At 41.3% G+C, this 12,280-nt stretch overlaps 1 protein-coding gene across 2 annotated transcripts in view; it reads left to right on the top strand.

Moving 5' to 3' along the window:
* Nucleotides 1-12,280, top strand: part of angpt1 (angiopoietin 1) — a 278,875-nt gene that overhangs the window by 162,389 nt on the left and 104,206 nt on the right. For both annotated transcript variants that reach the window (XM_060824233.1, XM_060824234.1), the window contains exons 7-8: nucleotides 147-248; nucleotides 10,243-10,409. In XM_060824233.1, coding sequence (XP_060680216.1) covers nucleotides 147-248; nucleotides 10,243-10,409 — 269 coding nt within the window. The remainder of the gene's footprint in view (nucleotides 1-146; nucleotides 249-10,242; nucleotides 10,410-12,280) is intronic.

The following is a 12,280-nucleotide window of genomic DNA, read 5'->3' as shown; positions in this document are numbered from 1 at the left end:
AATGATATTAATAACATTACAACCCCAAAGCCAATAGGTCGGATTGGTCTGGTATATATCGCTGCACAAACTGATTGAAGCCTTCACCCAGTTCTCTCTCTCTCTGACTCGCAGTTGGGTCTAATGACTCTGGTCTTTCTGCATAGGTGTACTGTAACATGGAGACAGCAGGAGGCGGTTGGATGGTCATACAGCACAGAAGAGATGGTAGTGTGGATTTTCACCGCACCTGGAAAGAATATAAAATGGTAAGTGAGAACCTTTCAGTCAATGTACTTGACATAGATAGAGTGAAGTGAATACATGCAATTGTTGAGAGAAACTGTATCACTCACATTAACTGAAACTTTAAATCCCAAACATTGGTTCTGGAGAATCATCAATGTTTAACTTTTAGTTACGAACATGGGAACAGGAAGAGGCTGGTGTGTTTTACTGTTCAATCTCTTTATGGCTGATCCAGACTCCATCTACCCACCTTGGTTCTGTGATCCTTAATATCTTATCTGCATTAGCAATCCACCCCCTTATAAACCTGTTTAAAACTTATGCTTCTCTGACTAAAGCTTTGGTCACTAGTCTGAGCATTTCTTCAGGTAGCTTGTTGTCCAATTTGGATTGAGAGTAATCCTTGGCAGAACCAACATTCTATTACATTAAAGATGCTACATAATTGAGTTCCAGATTTCCATTCCCTTTTAAGGATGTGCTGTCTGAACAGCTTGGCTCCAGTTTTAAGGTCCTAATCCCCAACCCCTTGTTAGGACTCTTCATTCCACCAAAGGGAATATTCTATCACTTTCTACCCTATCAAACACCTCAAATAAATCTCCTTCATTCTGCTGAGGTCAAAGGAATACAAAAGGAGTACAAAGCTTTTCAACATTTTCAACATCTCCCCATGAGATTAGTTCTTTTTGATACTTTTGGTTTTCACGGCTGTATTCTCATTTGCACAAACTCATTGATTAGGTTTTAGTGGTAATGTCATGTCCTGTATTTATGTAATTGATACGTAATAGGCTATTTGATACAGCAGCAGTATTAGAAGCATTCATCAATATCATTGATAATTATAAATTCACCTTTACATTGAATGCTTTAAAGTTTTCACTTTCAAAATAGTTGATGTACAGCTCTGCACACAGAAATAACAATCTTAAACACACCTTTGAGATTAATGAGGTCACAGCTAATGCATGTCCATAACATATATACTAAGCTGGAATACAAGCCTCACCTATGAAACCTAATTTAACCTTTTTTAATGCAAGTATCATTCTGGTGAATCTGCACTCCATTCTCTTCAACGCCAGTACAGTTTTCTTGAGGTCAGGTGCTCATGAGCAGGAAGAGCTACTTGAAAGGGGCTCTGATTAGAGTTCTGTACAGTTGCAGCACAACCTCCATTTCCTTATATACCACCCTCCCTGGGAAAGAATTCTAGGTATTGAGTGCTACAGGATGGGATGAGCAGGAGGAAGTTATTGTGTTGGACTCTTTTTATCCAGTGAGTGGAATAAGCAATAGACTTACTGTTGCTTTGTCAGTAAAGGGTTAAAACACAAACAAGCCTTTGAGCTGAATGAAAACACCAAAATTATGATGGGCATAAATCTGGATAAGACTGATCCAAAATTCTTTAGCCACTGCTTAGTATTCAGTTGCAACGGTCCATACTCAATGGGAGAATAAAATTCAATTATGTTATGGAATGCCATGCCTAAGTCTTAGGATTTCTTGTAATCCTATAAAATATTTGGAATATTTAACCACAAATTGATAACAGATTTTTTTTAAGAAACTCTAAAATATCCAAAGGATCAAAACACTGTTTGGGTCGATATTCACTCTGTCCTTACCAAATTGTGGGATTAGGCAGATAGTGGCAGATCTCAAAATGGGAGTGGGGGGGTGGTTGGGTTTGGTGGTGAGGGGGGGGGAGGCGGTGTTGGGGTGGGACTGTTGTCTGAGTCAGCAGGTAGGGGACATGCACCACAATCCAGGCAATCCCAGCAAGTCAATATTATAACTCCAAGAGGTTGGAATTCCAAGATAGCATCCAGTCAGGACCCTCATACTTGGTAGATGTCAATGGCACTGGCCCCTCATTATTCGGATTGCGGGAGCCACACCTGACCTAGCAGTGTAGAATGTGTCCTTATTCCTCACCGCCATGTCTGCCTGGTTAAATGATGAGGAGGTGCCGGTTTTGGACTGGGGTGGAGAAATGTGCTTGTAAACAGCCCACATGTGTGTTAGAATGTGTTTTTGTTGTTGCTTTAATATCTTTGCGCACTTCTATTAATGGTTGAAGAACTGGAAGGATTCTTTGGCTAGTTCATACTCTAATAAACTGGCGTCAATATTATTTTTGGATCTTTAATTGTTGCTTTGGAATCAGCATGAGTGTCAGAGCGATGAACACTCTGCCGAGTTGCAACATGAATGCTCCTACCATTGACCATCACCACCTTTCCCCCAGTAGATAAAAATCACACAACACCAGGTTATTTGAAAGCAATAGATTTCGGAGCGCTGCTCCTTCGCTAGGTAGCCAGTTTATCAGAATGTGAACTAGCCCAAGAATCCTTCCAGTTCTTCAAACATAATGTAAGTGTGCAAAGATATTAAAGCAACAACAAAAACGCATTCTAACACACGTGTGGGCTATTTACAAGCACATTTCTCACAGAATAACTTCAGTATCGGATAGCATGCCTGCTTGTATTGTTAAATTGAGATTATTTAGGTGATGTAATTTTCACTATATGAGTTGAACTGTCGATGACATCACAGAATGGTGACCTCCAATACCGATGATTAATCCTCAAGAGTACAAGTGGGCCTTTTTTGAAGTGATTTTTCAAGGTTTCAAATATCGCGCTATAATTATTTTTAAACAACATGTTCGAAATGAATAGAATAGAAAACAATCCATACAGTGTGGAAACAGGCCATTTGGCCTAACAATCCATACCAACCATCTGAAGAATATCCTACCCAGACCCATTCCCCTACCCTGTTACTCTACATTTCCCCTGACTAATGCACCTAACCTACATGTCCCTGAACGTTAGATGAGATAAAACTCGAACCCAGATTACCTGAACTAAGATAAACTACCACTGCACCACAATACCCTGTGTTGACGTCAGTGGTAAATACAACAGAATATGGAAGCAGCTGTGGAAACAAGCGCTCTCAGTCGCTGATGCAAAGAAGGAAGAACAAGATCATTGCTAACAATGTCCTTGGGGTGCAATGTTGCAATGGCTGTATTACTTGATACCTCCCATCTATTTTAATGATTGCACTATTGGGACTTGTCTGAACCTAGTTAAAAATCACACAACACCAGGTTATAGTCCAACAGTTTAATTGGAAGCACTAGCTTTCGGAGCACCACTCCTTCATCAGATGGTTGTGTACACCCCAGTCCAACACCGGCATCTCCAAATCATGCCTGAATCTATATCTCTATCTAAATTGCTTGTTTCGTTGGGTTAATGTTAGTAATGTAAAATCTTGGCAAGTTTACTTAATAGACACATGAAAGGAAATTACCTGTAATTTCAGAAAAAAATTATATATTTGTTGCTTTAGTTTTAAAAATTGCCTAACTTTCATCAATGCTATTGTTGAGTAGGCTTTGGCACAAGGTTGTGAACTAAATATTATCATTTCGCACAATTTCACTGTGTCTCTTTACCTCACTTCAGAATTTCAAATTTAGTAAGCATTCATTGATCTCTGAATGTAGGTAGTAGGAATCTTGGTCTTTTTGCTGACAAATGAAGATAGGACACAGATGATCTCACTGGGAGATGCTGAAGTGTCCCTGATGACATAAATTGCGCACTTAAAGAAAGCCCCCATTGCCGTCTTCCGGGTCTCCCTCTTGTCTACTCAAAAGAGCAGGTGAAATAGGGACCCGCAAGGAGGCAGAAAGATTGAGCAGGGTTAAATCACACCGGTCGATCTGGCTTGAGCCTGGAGTTGGGCGAGAGTTAAAATTTCATGTGCCGTCCCCCCTCCGCCTCCCCTACAACAATCTCACTATTCACTCTGACTTTGAAAAGTTCTGTGGTCCTCTGTCTTGTACAATTTGTGCTCATCGAACTTATCATGTACAGCTTGACACGTCTAAAACCATTTAACAGTTCCAAGTTGGCAATATAAAATGAGCTGACTTATGTCGGGTTGAACTCTACAAGACAAAAAAAGAAATAAACACAAAGAAATATATTTAACCAGAGTTGTATTTTCATAGTTACTCTCGTTCCCTGAAGGAATGTTCGTGTTCTGTTCTATTTATTGTAATTAACTCACATATGCTAGATTGTTATTCACCCACACCATTGTGGCTAACCTCTCCGAATTGAGTTTAATGCTGTTATTGTATTACTTTGGCTCTCATTCTTGTTTACTTTTTCCTCACTTTTACGTTAAAATTCCACATTCCACCATCTCAGCTTTCTTTTGAATCAACCCCACTCTTAGTGTCTCAGTATTGGATGCCGTGGCCTCAGCTGTGTAGGCACTATGCTCTGGAACTCTCTCCTGTATCTTCTCCATAATCCTCTCCTCCATTCAGAACTTCCTTAAAGCTTATTTATTAAGATTTATTCACTGCTCCTAATATCTGATTATGGAATTCACTACCTGTCTTGAGCTAATGTCTTTTGTGTGAAGTTCCAGGGGTAAATATTCCAACATTAAATTTGCCAAATAAAGATTTTTGATGGTTTACAGCCTACTAGAATTGATCTTGGAGTCATAGAGTCATACAGAAGTACAGGGTGTAAACAGACCCTTCAGTCCAACTTGTCTATACCGACCAGATATCTTAACCTAATCTAGTCCCACTTGCCAGCACGTGGCCCATATCCGTCAAAGCCCTTCCTATTCTTTTACTAATCCAGATGCCTTTTAAATGCTGCAATTGTACCAGCCTGCTCCACTTCCTCTGGCAGCTGATTCCATACACGCACCACCCTCTGCATGAAAAAGTTGCCCCTTAGGTCCCTTTTATATCTTTTCCTCCTCCCCCTAAACCTATGCCCTCTAGTTCTGGACTCACCTACCACAAGGAAAAGACTTTCTCTATTTATTCTATCCATGCCCCTCATGATTTTATAAACCTCTAAAAGGACATCCCTGACCTCTGATTCTCCAGAAAAAACAGCCGCTGGCTACTCAGCCTCTCCCTATAGCTCAAATCCTCCAATCCTGGCAACATCCTTGTAAATCTTTTCTGAACCCTTTCAGGTTTCATAATATCCTTCTGATAGGAAGGAGACCAGAGTTGCTCGCAATATTCCAACAGTGGCCTAACCAATGTCCTGTACAGTGGTAGCATGACCTCCCAACTCCTATACTCAATGCTCTGACCAATAAATGAATGCATACAAAACATTTTCTTCAATAGCCTATCTACCTGTGACTCTACTTTCAAGGAGCTATGAACCTGCACTCAAAGTCTCTTTGTTCATCAATACTCCCTGGAATCTTACCATTAAGTGTATAAGTCCTGCTCTGATTTGATTTTCCAAAATGCAGCACCTCGCATTTATCTAAATTAAACTCCATCTGCCACTCCTCAGCCCATTAGCCCATCTGATCAAGATCCCATTGTACTGACGTAACCTTCTTCACTGTCTACTACGCCTCCAATTTTGGTGTCATCTGCAAACTAACTAACTATATCTCTTATGCTCACATCCAAATCATTTATATAAATGACAAAATGTAGTGGACCCAGCACTGCTCCTTGTGGCAATCCACTGGTCACAGGCCTCCAGTCTGAAAAGCTACCCTCTACCACCACCCTCTGTCTTCTACCTTTGAGCCAGTTCTGTATCCAAATGGTGAGTTCTCCCTGTATTCCATGAGATTTAACCTTGTTAACCAGTCTCCCATGGGGAGCCTTGTCAAACGCCATACTGAAGATCACATCCAATGCTCTGCCATCATCAATCTTCTTTGTTACTTCTTCAAAAATCTCCAATTCATGAGACATGATTTCCCATGATCTTCCTGAAGAAATTTGTGAGAGGTATTTAATAGGGTGACGCAGAAACAAAATGTTGGCTTTAATTGAGGAATAGGGAGAAAAAAGGGGGAAGTGTGTCGAATTATTTTTACTCAGCAAGCTGTTGAGATATGCAATGTATTGTCTGAAAAGGACAGTGGAAGTAGTAATACCAATAGTAAGTTATTAAACAGAATTAGATATAAACTGTTAGAATGGTCAGGAAAAGAGCAGGTAAATTGGAAAGCTCTTTCAAAGTGAAGGCACAACAAATTGGGTGGAATGGTCTTCTGTGCAGTATGATTATTTGGCTCTAAACTTGATGGCTAGAGCTTATAGAGTCATAGAGTCATAGAGTTATACAGCATGGAAACAGACCCTTCGGTCCAACCCGTCCATGCCGACCAGATATCCCAACCCAATCTAGTCCCGCCAGCCAGCACCCGGCCCATATCCCTCCAAACCCATCCTATTCATATACCCATCCAAATGCCTCGTAAATGTTGCAATTGTACCAGCCTCCACCACATCCTCTGGCAGCTCATTCCACACACGTACCACCCTCTGCATGGAAAACGTTGCCCCTCAGGTCTCTTCTATATCTTTCCCCTCTCATCCTAAACCTATGCCCTCTAGTTCTGGACTCCCCGACCCCAAGGAAGAGACTTTCACTATTTATCCTTGCCATGCCCCTCATAATTTTGTAAACCTCTATAAGGTCACCCCTCAGCCTCCGACGTTCCAGGGAAAACAGCACCAGCCTGTTCAGCCGTTCCCTCTAGCTCAGATCCTCCAACCCTGGCAACATCCTTGTAAATCTTTTCTCTACCCTTTCAAGTTTCACAACATCTTTCCGATAGAAAGGAGACCAGAATTGCACGCAGTATTCCAAGAGTGGCCTAACCAATGTCCTGTACAGCCGCAACATGACCTCCCAACTCCTGTACTCAATACTCTTACCAATAAAGGAAAGCATACCAAACGCCGCCTTCACTATACTATCTACCTGCGACTCCATTTTCAAGGAATTATGAACTTGCACTCCAGGGTCTTTTTGTTCAGCAACACTCCCTAGGACCTTACCATTAAGTGTATAAGTCCTGCTAAGATTTGCTTTCCCAAAATGCAGCACCTCACATTTATCTGAATTAAACTCCTCAGCCCACTGGCCCATCTGGTCCAGATCCTGTTGTAATCTGAAGTAACCCTCTTCGCTGTCCACTACACCTCCAATTTTGGTGTCATCTGCAAACTTACCAACTGTACCTCTTATGCTCGCATCCAAATCATTTATGTAAATGACAAAAAGTAGAGGGCCCAGCACCGATTCTTGTGGCACTCCACTGGTCACAGGCCTTCAGTCTGAAAAACAACCCTCCAACACCACCCTCTGTCTTCTACCTTTGAGCCAGTTCTGTATCCAAGTGGCTAGTTCTCCCTGTATTCCATGAGATCTAACCTTACTAACCAGTCTCCAATGGGGAACCTTTTGAACGCCTTACTGAAGTCCATATAGATCACATCTACTGCTCTGCCCTCATCAATCTTCTTTGTTACTTCTTCAAAAGTCTCAATCAAGTTTGTGAGACATGATTTCCCACGCACAAAGCCATGTTGACTATCCCGAATCAGTCCTTGCCTTTCCAAATACATGTACATCCTGTCCCTCAGGATTCCCTCCAAAAGCTTGCCCATCACCGAGGTCAGGCTCACCGGTCTATACTTCCCTGGCTTGTCTTTACTGTCCTTCTTAAACAGTGGCGCCACGTTTGCCAACCTCCAGTCTTCCGGCACCTCATCTGTGACTATCGATGATACAAATATCTCAGCAAGAGGCCCAGCAATCACTTCTCTAGCTTCCCACAGAGTTCTCGGGTACTCCTGATCAGGTCCTGGGGATTTATCCACCTTTAACCGTTTCAAGACATCCAGCGCTTCCTCCTCTGTAATCTGGACATTTTGCAAGATGTCACCATCTATTTCCCTACAGTCTATATCTTCCATATCCTTTTCCACAGTAAATACTGATGCAAAATATTCATTTAGTATCTCCCCCATTTTCTGTGGCTCCACACAAAGGCCACCTTGCTGATCTTTGAGGGGCCCTATTCTCTCCCTAGTTACCCTTTTGTCCTTAATATATTTGTAAAAACCCTTTGGATTCTCCTTAATTCTATTTGCCAAAGCTATCTCATTTCCCCGTTTTGCCCTCCTGATTTCCCTCTTAAGTATACTCCTACTTCATTTATACTCTTGTAAGGATTCACTCAATCTATCCTGTCTATACCTGACATATGCTTCCTTCTTTTTCTTAACCAAATCCTCAATTTCTTTAGTCATCCAGCATTCCCTATAGTTAACAGCCTTCCCTTTCACCCTGACAGGAATATACTTTCTCTGGATTCTTGTTATCTCATTTCTGAAGGCTTCCCATTTTCCAGCCTTCCCTTTATCTGCGAACATTTGCCTCCAATCAGCTTTTGAAAGTTCTTGCCTAATACCGTCAAAATTGGCCTTTCTCCAATTTAGAACTTCAACTTTTAGATCTGGTCTATCCTTTTCCATCACTATTTTAAAGTGATAGAATTATGGTCGCTGGCCCCAAAGTGCTCCCCCACTGACACCTCAGTCACCTGCCCTCCCTTATTTCCCAAGAGTAGGTCAAGTTTTGCACCTTCTCTGGGAGGTACATCCACATACTGAATCAGAAAATTGTCTTGTATGCACTTAAGAAATTCCTCTCCATCTAAACCTTTAACACTATGGCAGTCCCAGTCGATGTTTGGAAAGTTAAAATCCCCTACCATAATTACCCTATTATTCTTACAGATTGCTGAGATCTCCTTACAAGTTTGTTTCTCAATTTCCCTCTCACTATTGGGGGGTCTATAATATAATTCCAATAAGGTGATCATCCCTTTCTTATTTCTCAGTTCCACCCAAATAACTTCCCTGGATGTATTTCCGGGAATATCCTCCCTCAGCACAGCTGTAATGCTATCCCTTATCAAAAATGCCACTCCCCCTCCTCTTTTGTCTCCTTTCTATCATTCCTGTAGCATTTGTATCCTGGAACATTAAGCTGCCAGTCCTGCCCATCCCTGAGTCATGTTTCCGTAATTGCTATGATATCCCAGTCCCATGTTCCAAACCATGCCCTGAGTTCATCTGCCTTTCCTGTTAGGCCCCTTTGCATTGAAATAAATGCAGTTTAATTTATTAGTCCTACCTTGTCCCTGCCTGCCCTGACTGTTTGACTCACTTCTGTTCTCAGCTATACCCGTCTCAGATCGATCTCTTTCCTCACTATCTCCCTGGGTCCCACCCCCTTCCACCCCCATCTTACTAGTTTAAATCCTCCCAAGCAGTTCTAGCAAATTTTCCTGCCAGTATATTAGTCCCCTTCCAATTTAGGTGCAATCTGTCCTTCTTGTACAGGTCACTTCTACCCCAAATTCCAATGATCCAAAAATGTGAATCCTTCTCCCATACATCAGCTCCTCAGCCATGCATTCATCTGCTCTATCCTCCTATTCCTGCCTTCACTAGCTCGTAGTATGGGAGTAATCCAGATATTAATACCCTCACAGACCTCCTTTTTAAATTTCTTCCAAACTGTCTGTAATCTCCCTTCAGAGTCTCAACCTTTTCCCTTTCAATGTCGTTGGTTCCAATGTGGACAATGACCTCCTGCTGGCCCCTCTCCCCCATGAGAATATTCTGCACACTCTCTGAGACATCCTTGATCTTGGCACCAGGGAAACAACACATATTAGTTGTTAAACAGCATATGAATGACAATTAATTAAACAGGAAATGTTGGAATTTCACACCAGTTCAGACAAAATCCATAAGAGAAAAGATAGATTAACATTCCGGAGAGAATCCTATATTGGAACTAAGTTCCAATGTTTCTTTTTCTTGTTTTGATTTCCAGTATTCAGTTAATCTCCATGTTTTAAAAATTACAGAAACTGTGTTTCGGATCCTGCACTGCCTTCTGCTGCCAAGGTGTTTGCAGGAAACATCACATCCACAAGCTTGTTTTGAACATCCCTGCAGGAGACATCACACCAATATCAAGCTCTGTGAAGTTGCTCATGTATTTGCAGAGAATGCACCTCTGTGCTTTTTATTGATAGAACAAGTGTATTCCCCTGAATGTCTGAGCTGGTGTACACTCATTGTTTGCTGTGATTTGTTGGTAGGGCTTTGGGAATCCAGCTGGAGAACACTGGCTCGGCAATGAGATGATCTTCCTTCAAACAAACCAGCGACAGTACTCACTGAGAATCGATTTGAGAGACTGGGAGGGAAACCAGGCCTATTCGTTCTATGAGAAGATGCAAGTGGCAAGTGAAAAGCAAAATTACAGGTAGAGAATATTGGTACTTTACCTTTGTTTTGTGGGAACTGCTAGGCACAGAAAGGTCCAAAGTACATCTTGTTCAATCTCCACCAGCCTGATTATCCAACTACAGTGCAGTCACTGATAATCAGAGTGATCGATCTCTATCAATGAGTCCATAACTGACCCAGAAATGAGATGTTTGAGTGCATTGGGAACTGTAAGGTCCTCCCAAACCACGCTCACTACACATCATCGCCTAAATGATGTATGCCCCGGACCTCAAAAATTACTGTTTTGAAAGAAATCTATTTGAATGAATCCAGGTCCATTTCTTTGACTTGATAGAAGAAACATGTGATCACTGATATAGGATGGACAGGTCTGTCTGGGAATCAAAGGGACATGTGTAGCAGCTGACAAAGTTGAGTTAAGGCAGAAGACCAGTCAAGATCATATTAAATGGTGGAGTAGCCTCAAGGGGCCATACAGTCTGCACCAGTTCATACTTTTTATGTTCCAAGTATTTGCCTTTATTTGGTGCTACTGGTACAATATATGTTAATACAATTACTCACCAGCCAGTGGCATTTGATTAGAGTTCTGCTTACCGTGGGCAGAATGCTTCTATTCTGTCAGCACATGACTGTATGATTCATTGCTTTACATTCTCAGACAATACCCATGCAGTAGAGATCTCTGTACTCTTTCAAGGAATGATTATAAGCCTGGCAAGTCTCCTCAGTACCATTGATGTTCAAGGGAACAGTTTCGTATGCAATATATCATTCCGTCTGAGATATACAATCTGTTTGAGTGGGGTCTGTACACGAGATTGGTTGCAAGTCACCTAAGTCAATTTAAACCAAACAAACAAAACCATAAATTGACTTTGAGTTTCACTGACGTATTATAAAACATAGACACCTGTTATTGGTTGATAAAATTAAATCCAGTAATTGTGAGCCAGTTTGTAAGTTAAACATTTTTCCAAACTCACCTTCACGTACTTTGACCTTGATTTTGCCCATCTCTTTTTGACTTTCTCAACTAGGTTTTAGCAGAACCTCTGATTTAAATGCAGAGATATCATGAACTGCAATACTGCTGCTTCCTGCTCCACATTGAGTGGGGCTCTGTACTAATAGCCTGAAATATAACCTTGATTAAAATTAAAAGATAAGCACTCGGGTGAGTTTAAATATCAGGTAACAACAGAAATTTGGCATCATCTGGAGGCTTAATACAAAGAATAATACAAAGGTAAGGAAGTGGTGATAGCAGTGATGTTACTTTGGATGAGTAAGTTATTAAAACTCACCCATTTCTACCTACAGTAATGTATCTCTGTTCATTTCATACCTATAACATATTCATTATTGTTTCTAAATCCCTGCATGGATTCACATAGAGAGAGCTCTGTAACCTCCTCCAGTCCCACAACCCTCCAAAGTCTCCACACTCCTCAAATTCTGGCCTTTTGAGCGTCCCGATTTTAATTGCTCCATCACTGTTAGTCGGTCTTCATCTCCCGAAGCCCTAAACACTGGCATTACCTCCATAAACCTCTCTACCTTTCTCTCCTCCTTCAATATTGCTCCTTAAAACCTTCCCGATTAACCAAGTTTTGGCCACATGACCCTAATGTCTCTTCAAATTTGACTTGGTCAAATTTTTTCTAATAGCTCTTCTGTGAAACACCTTGGGATGTTGTATTCAGTTGAAGATGCCATGTAAATGCAAGTTGTCATTGTTACAATATGGCAGTGAAAACTTGCTGTCTGACAGAGTGGCAGAACCAGATAATCATCCTCTGCTTTATACCCAGAAAATTATCCCGATATGTATGCACATCATCAATTTGCATTTGTGTTATGTATTTTCCATGAATCAGATAC

This window comes from Hemiscyllium ocellatum, chromosome 4 (genome assembly GCF_020745735.1).
Source record: "Hemiscyllium ocellatum isolate sHemOce1 chromosome 4, sHemOce1.pat.X.cur, whole genome shotgun sequence".
NCBI classification, from domain to species: domain Eukaryota; kingdom Metazoa; phylum Chordata; class Chondrichthyes; order Orectolobiformes; family Hemiscylliidae; genus Hemiscyllium; species Hemiscyllium ocellatum.
This window is presented reverse-complemented; position numbering and strand designations above follow the sequence as displayed.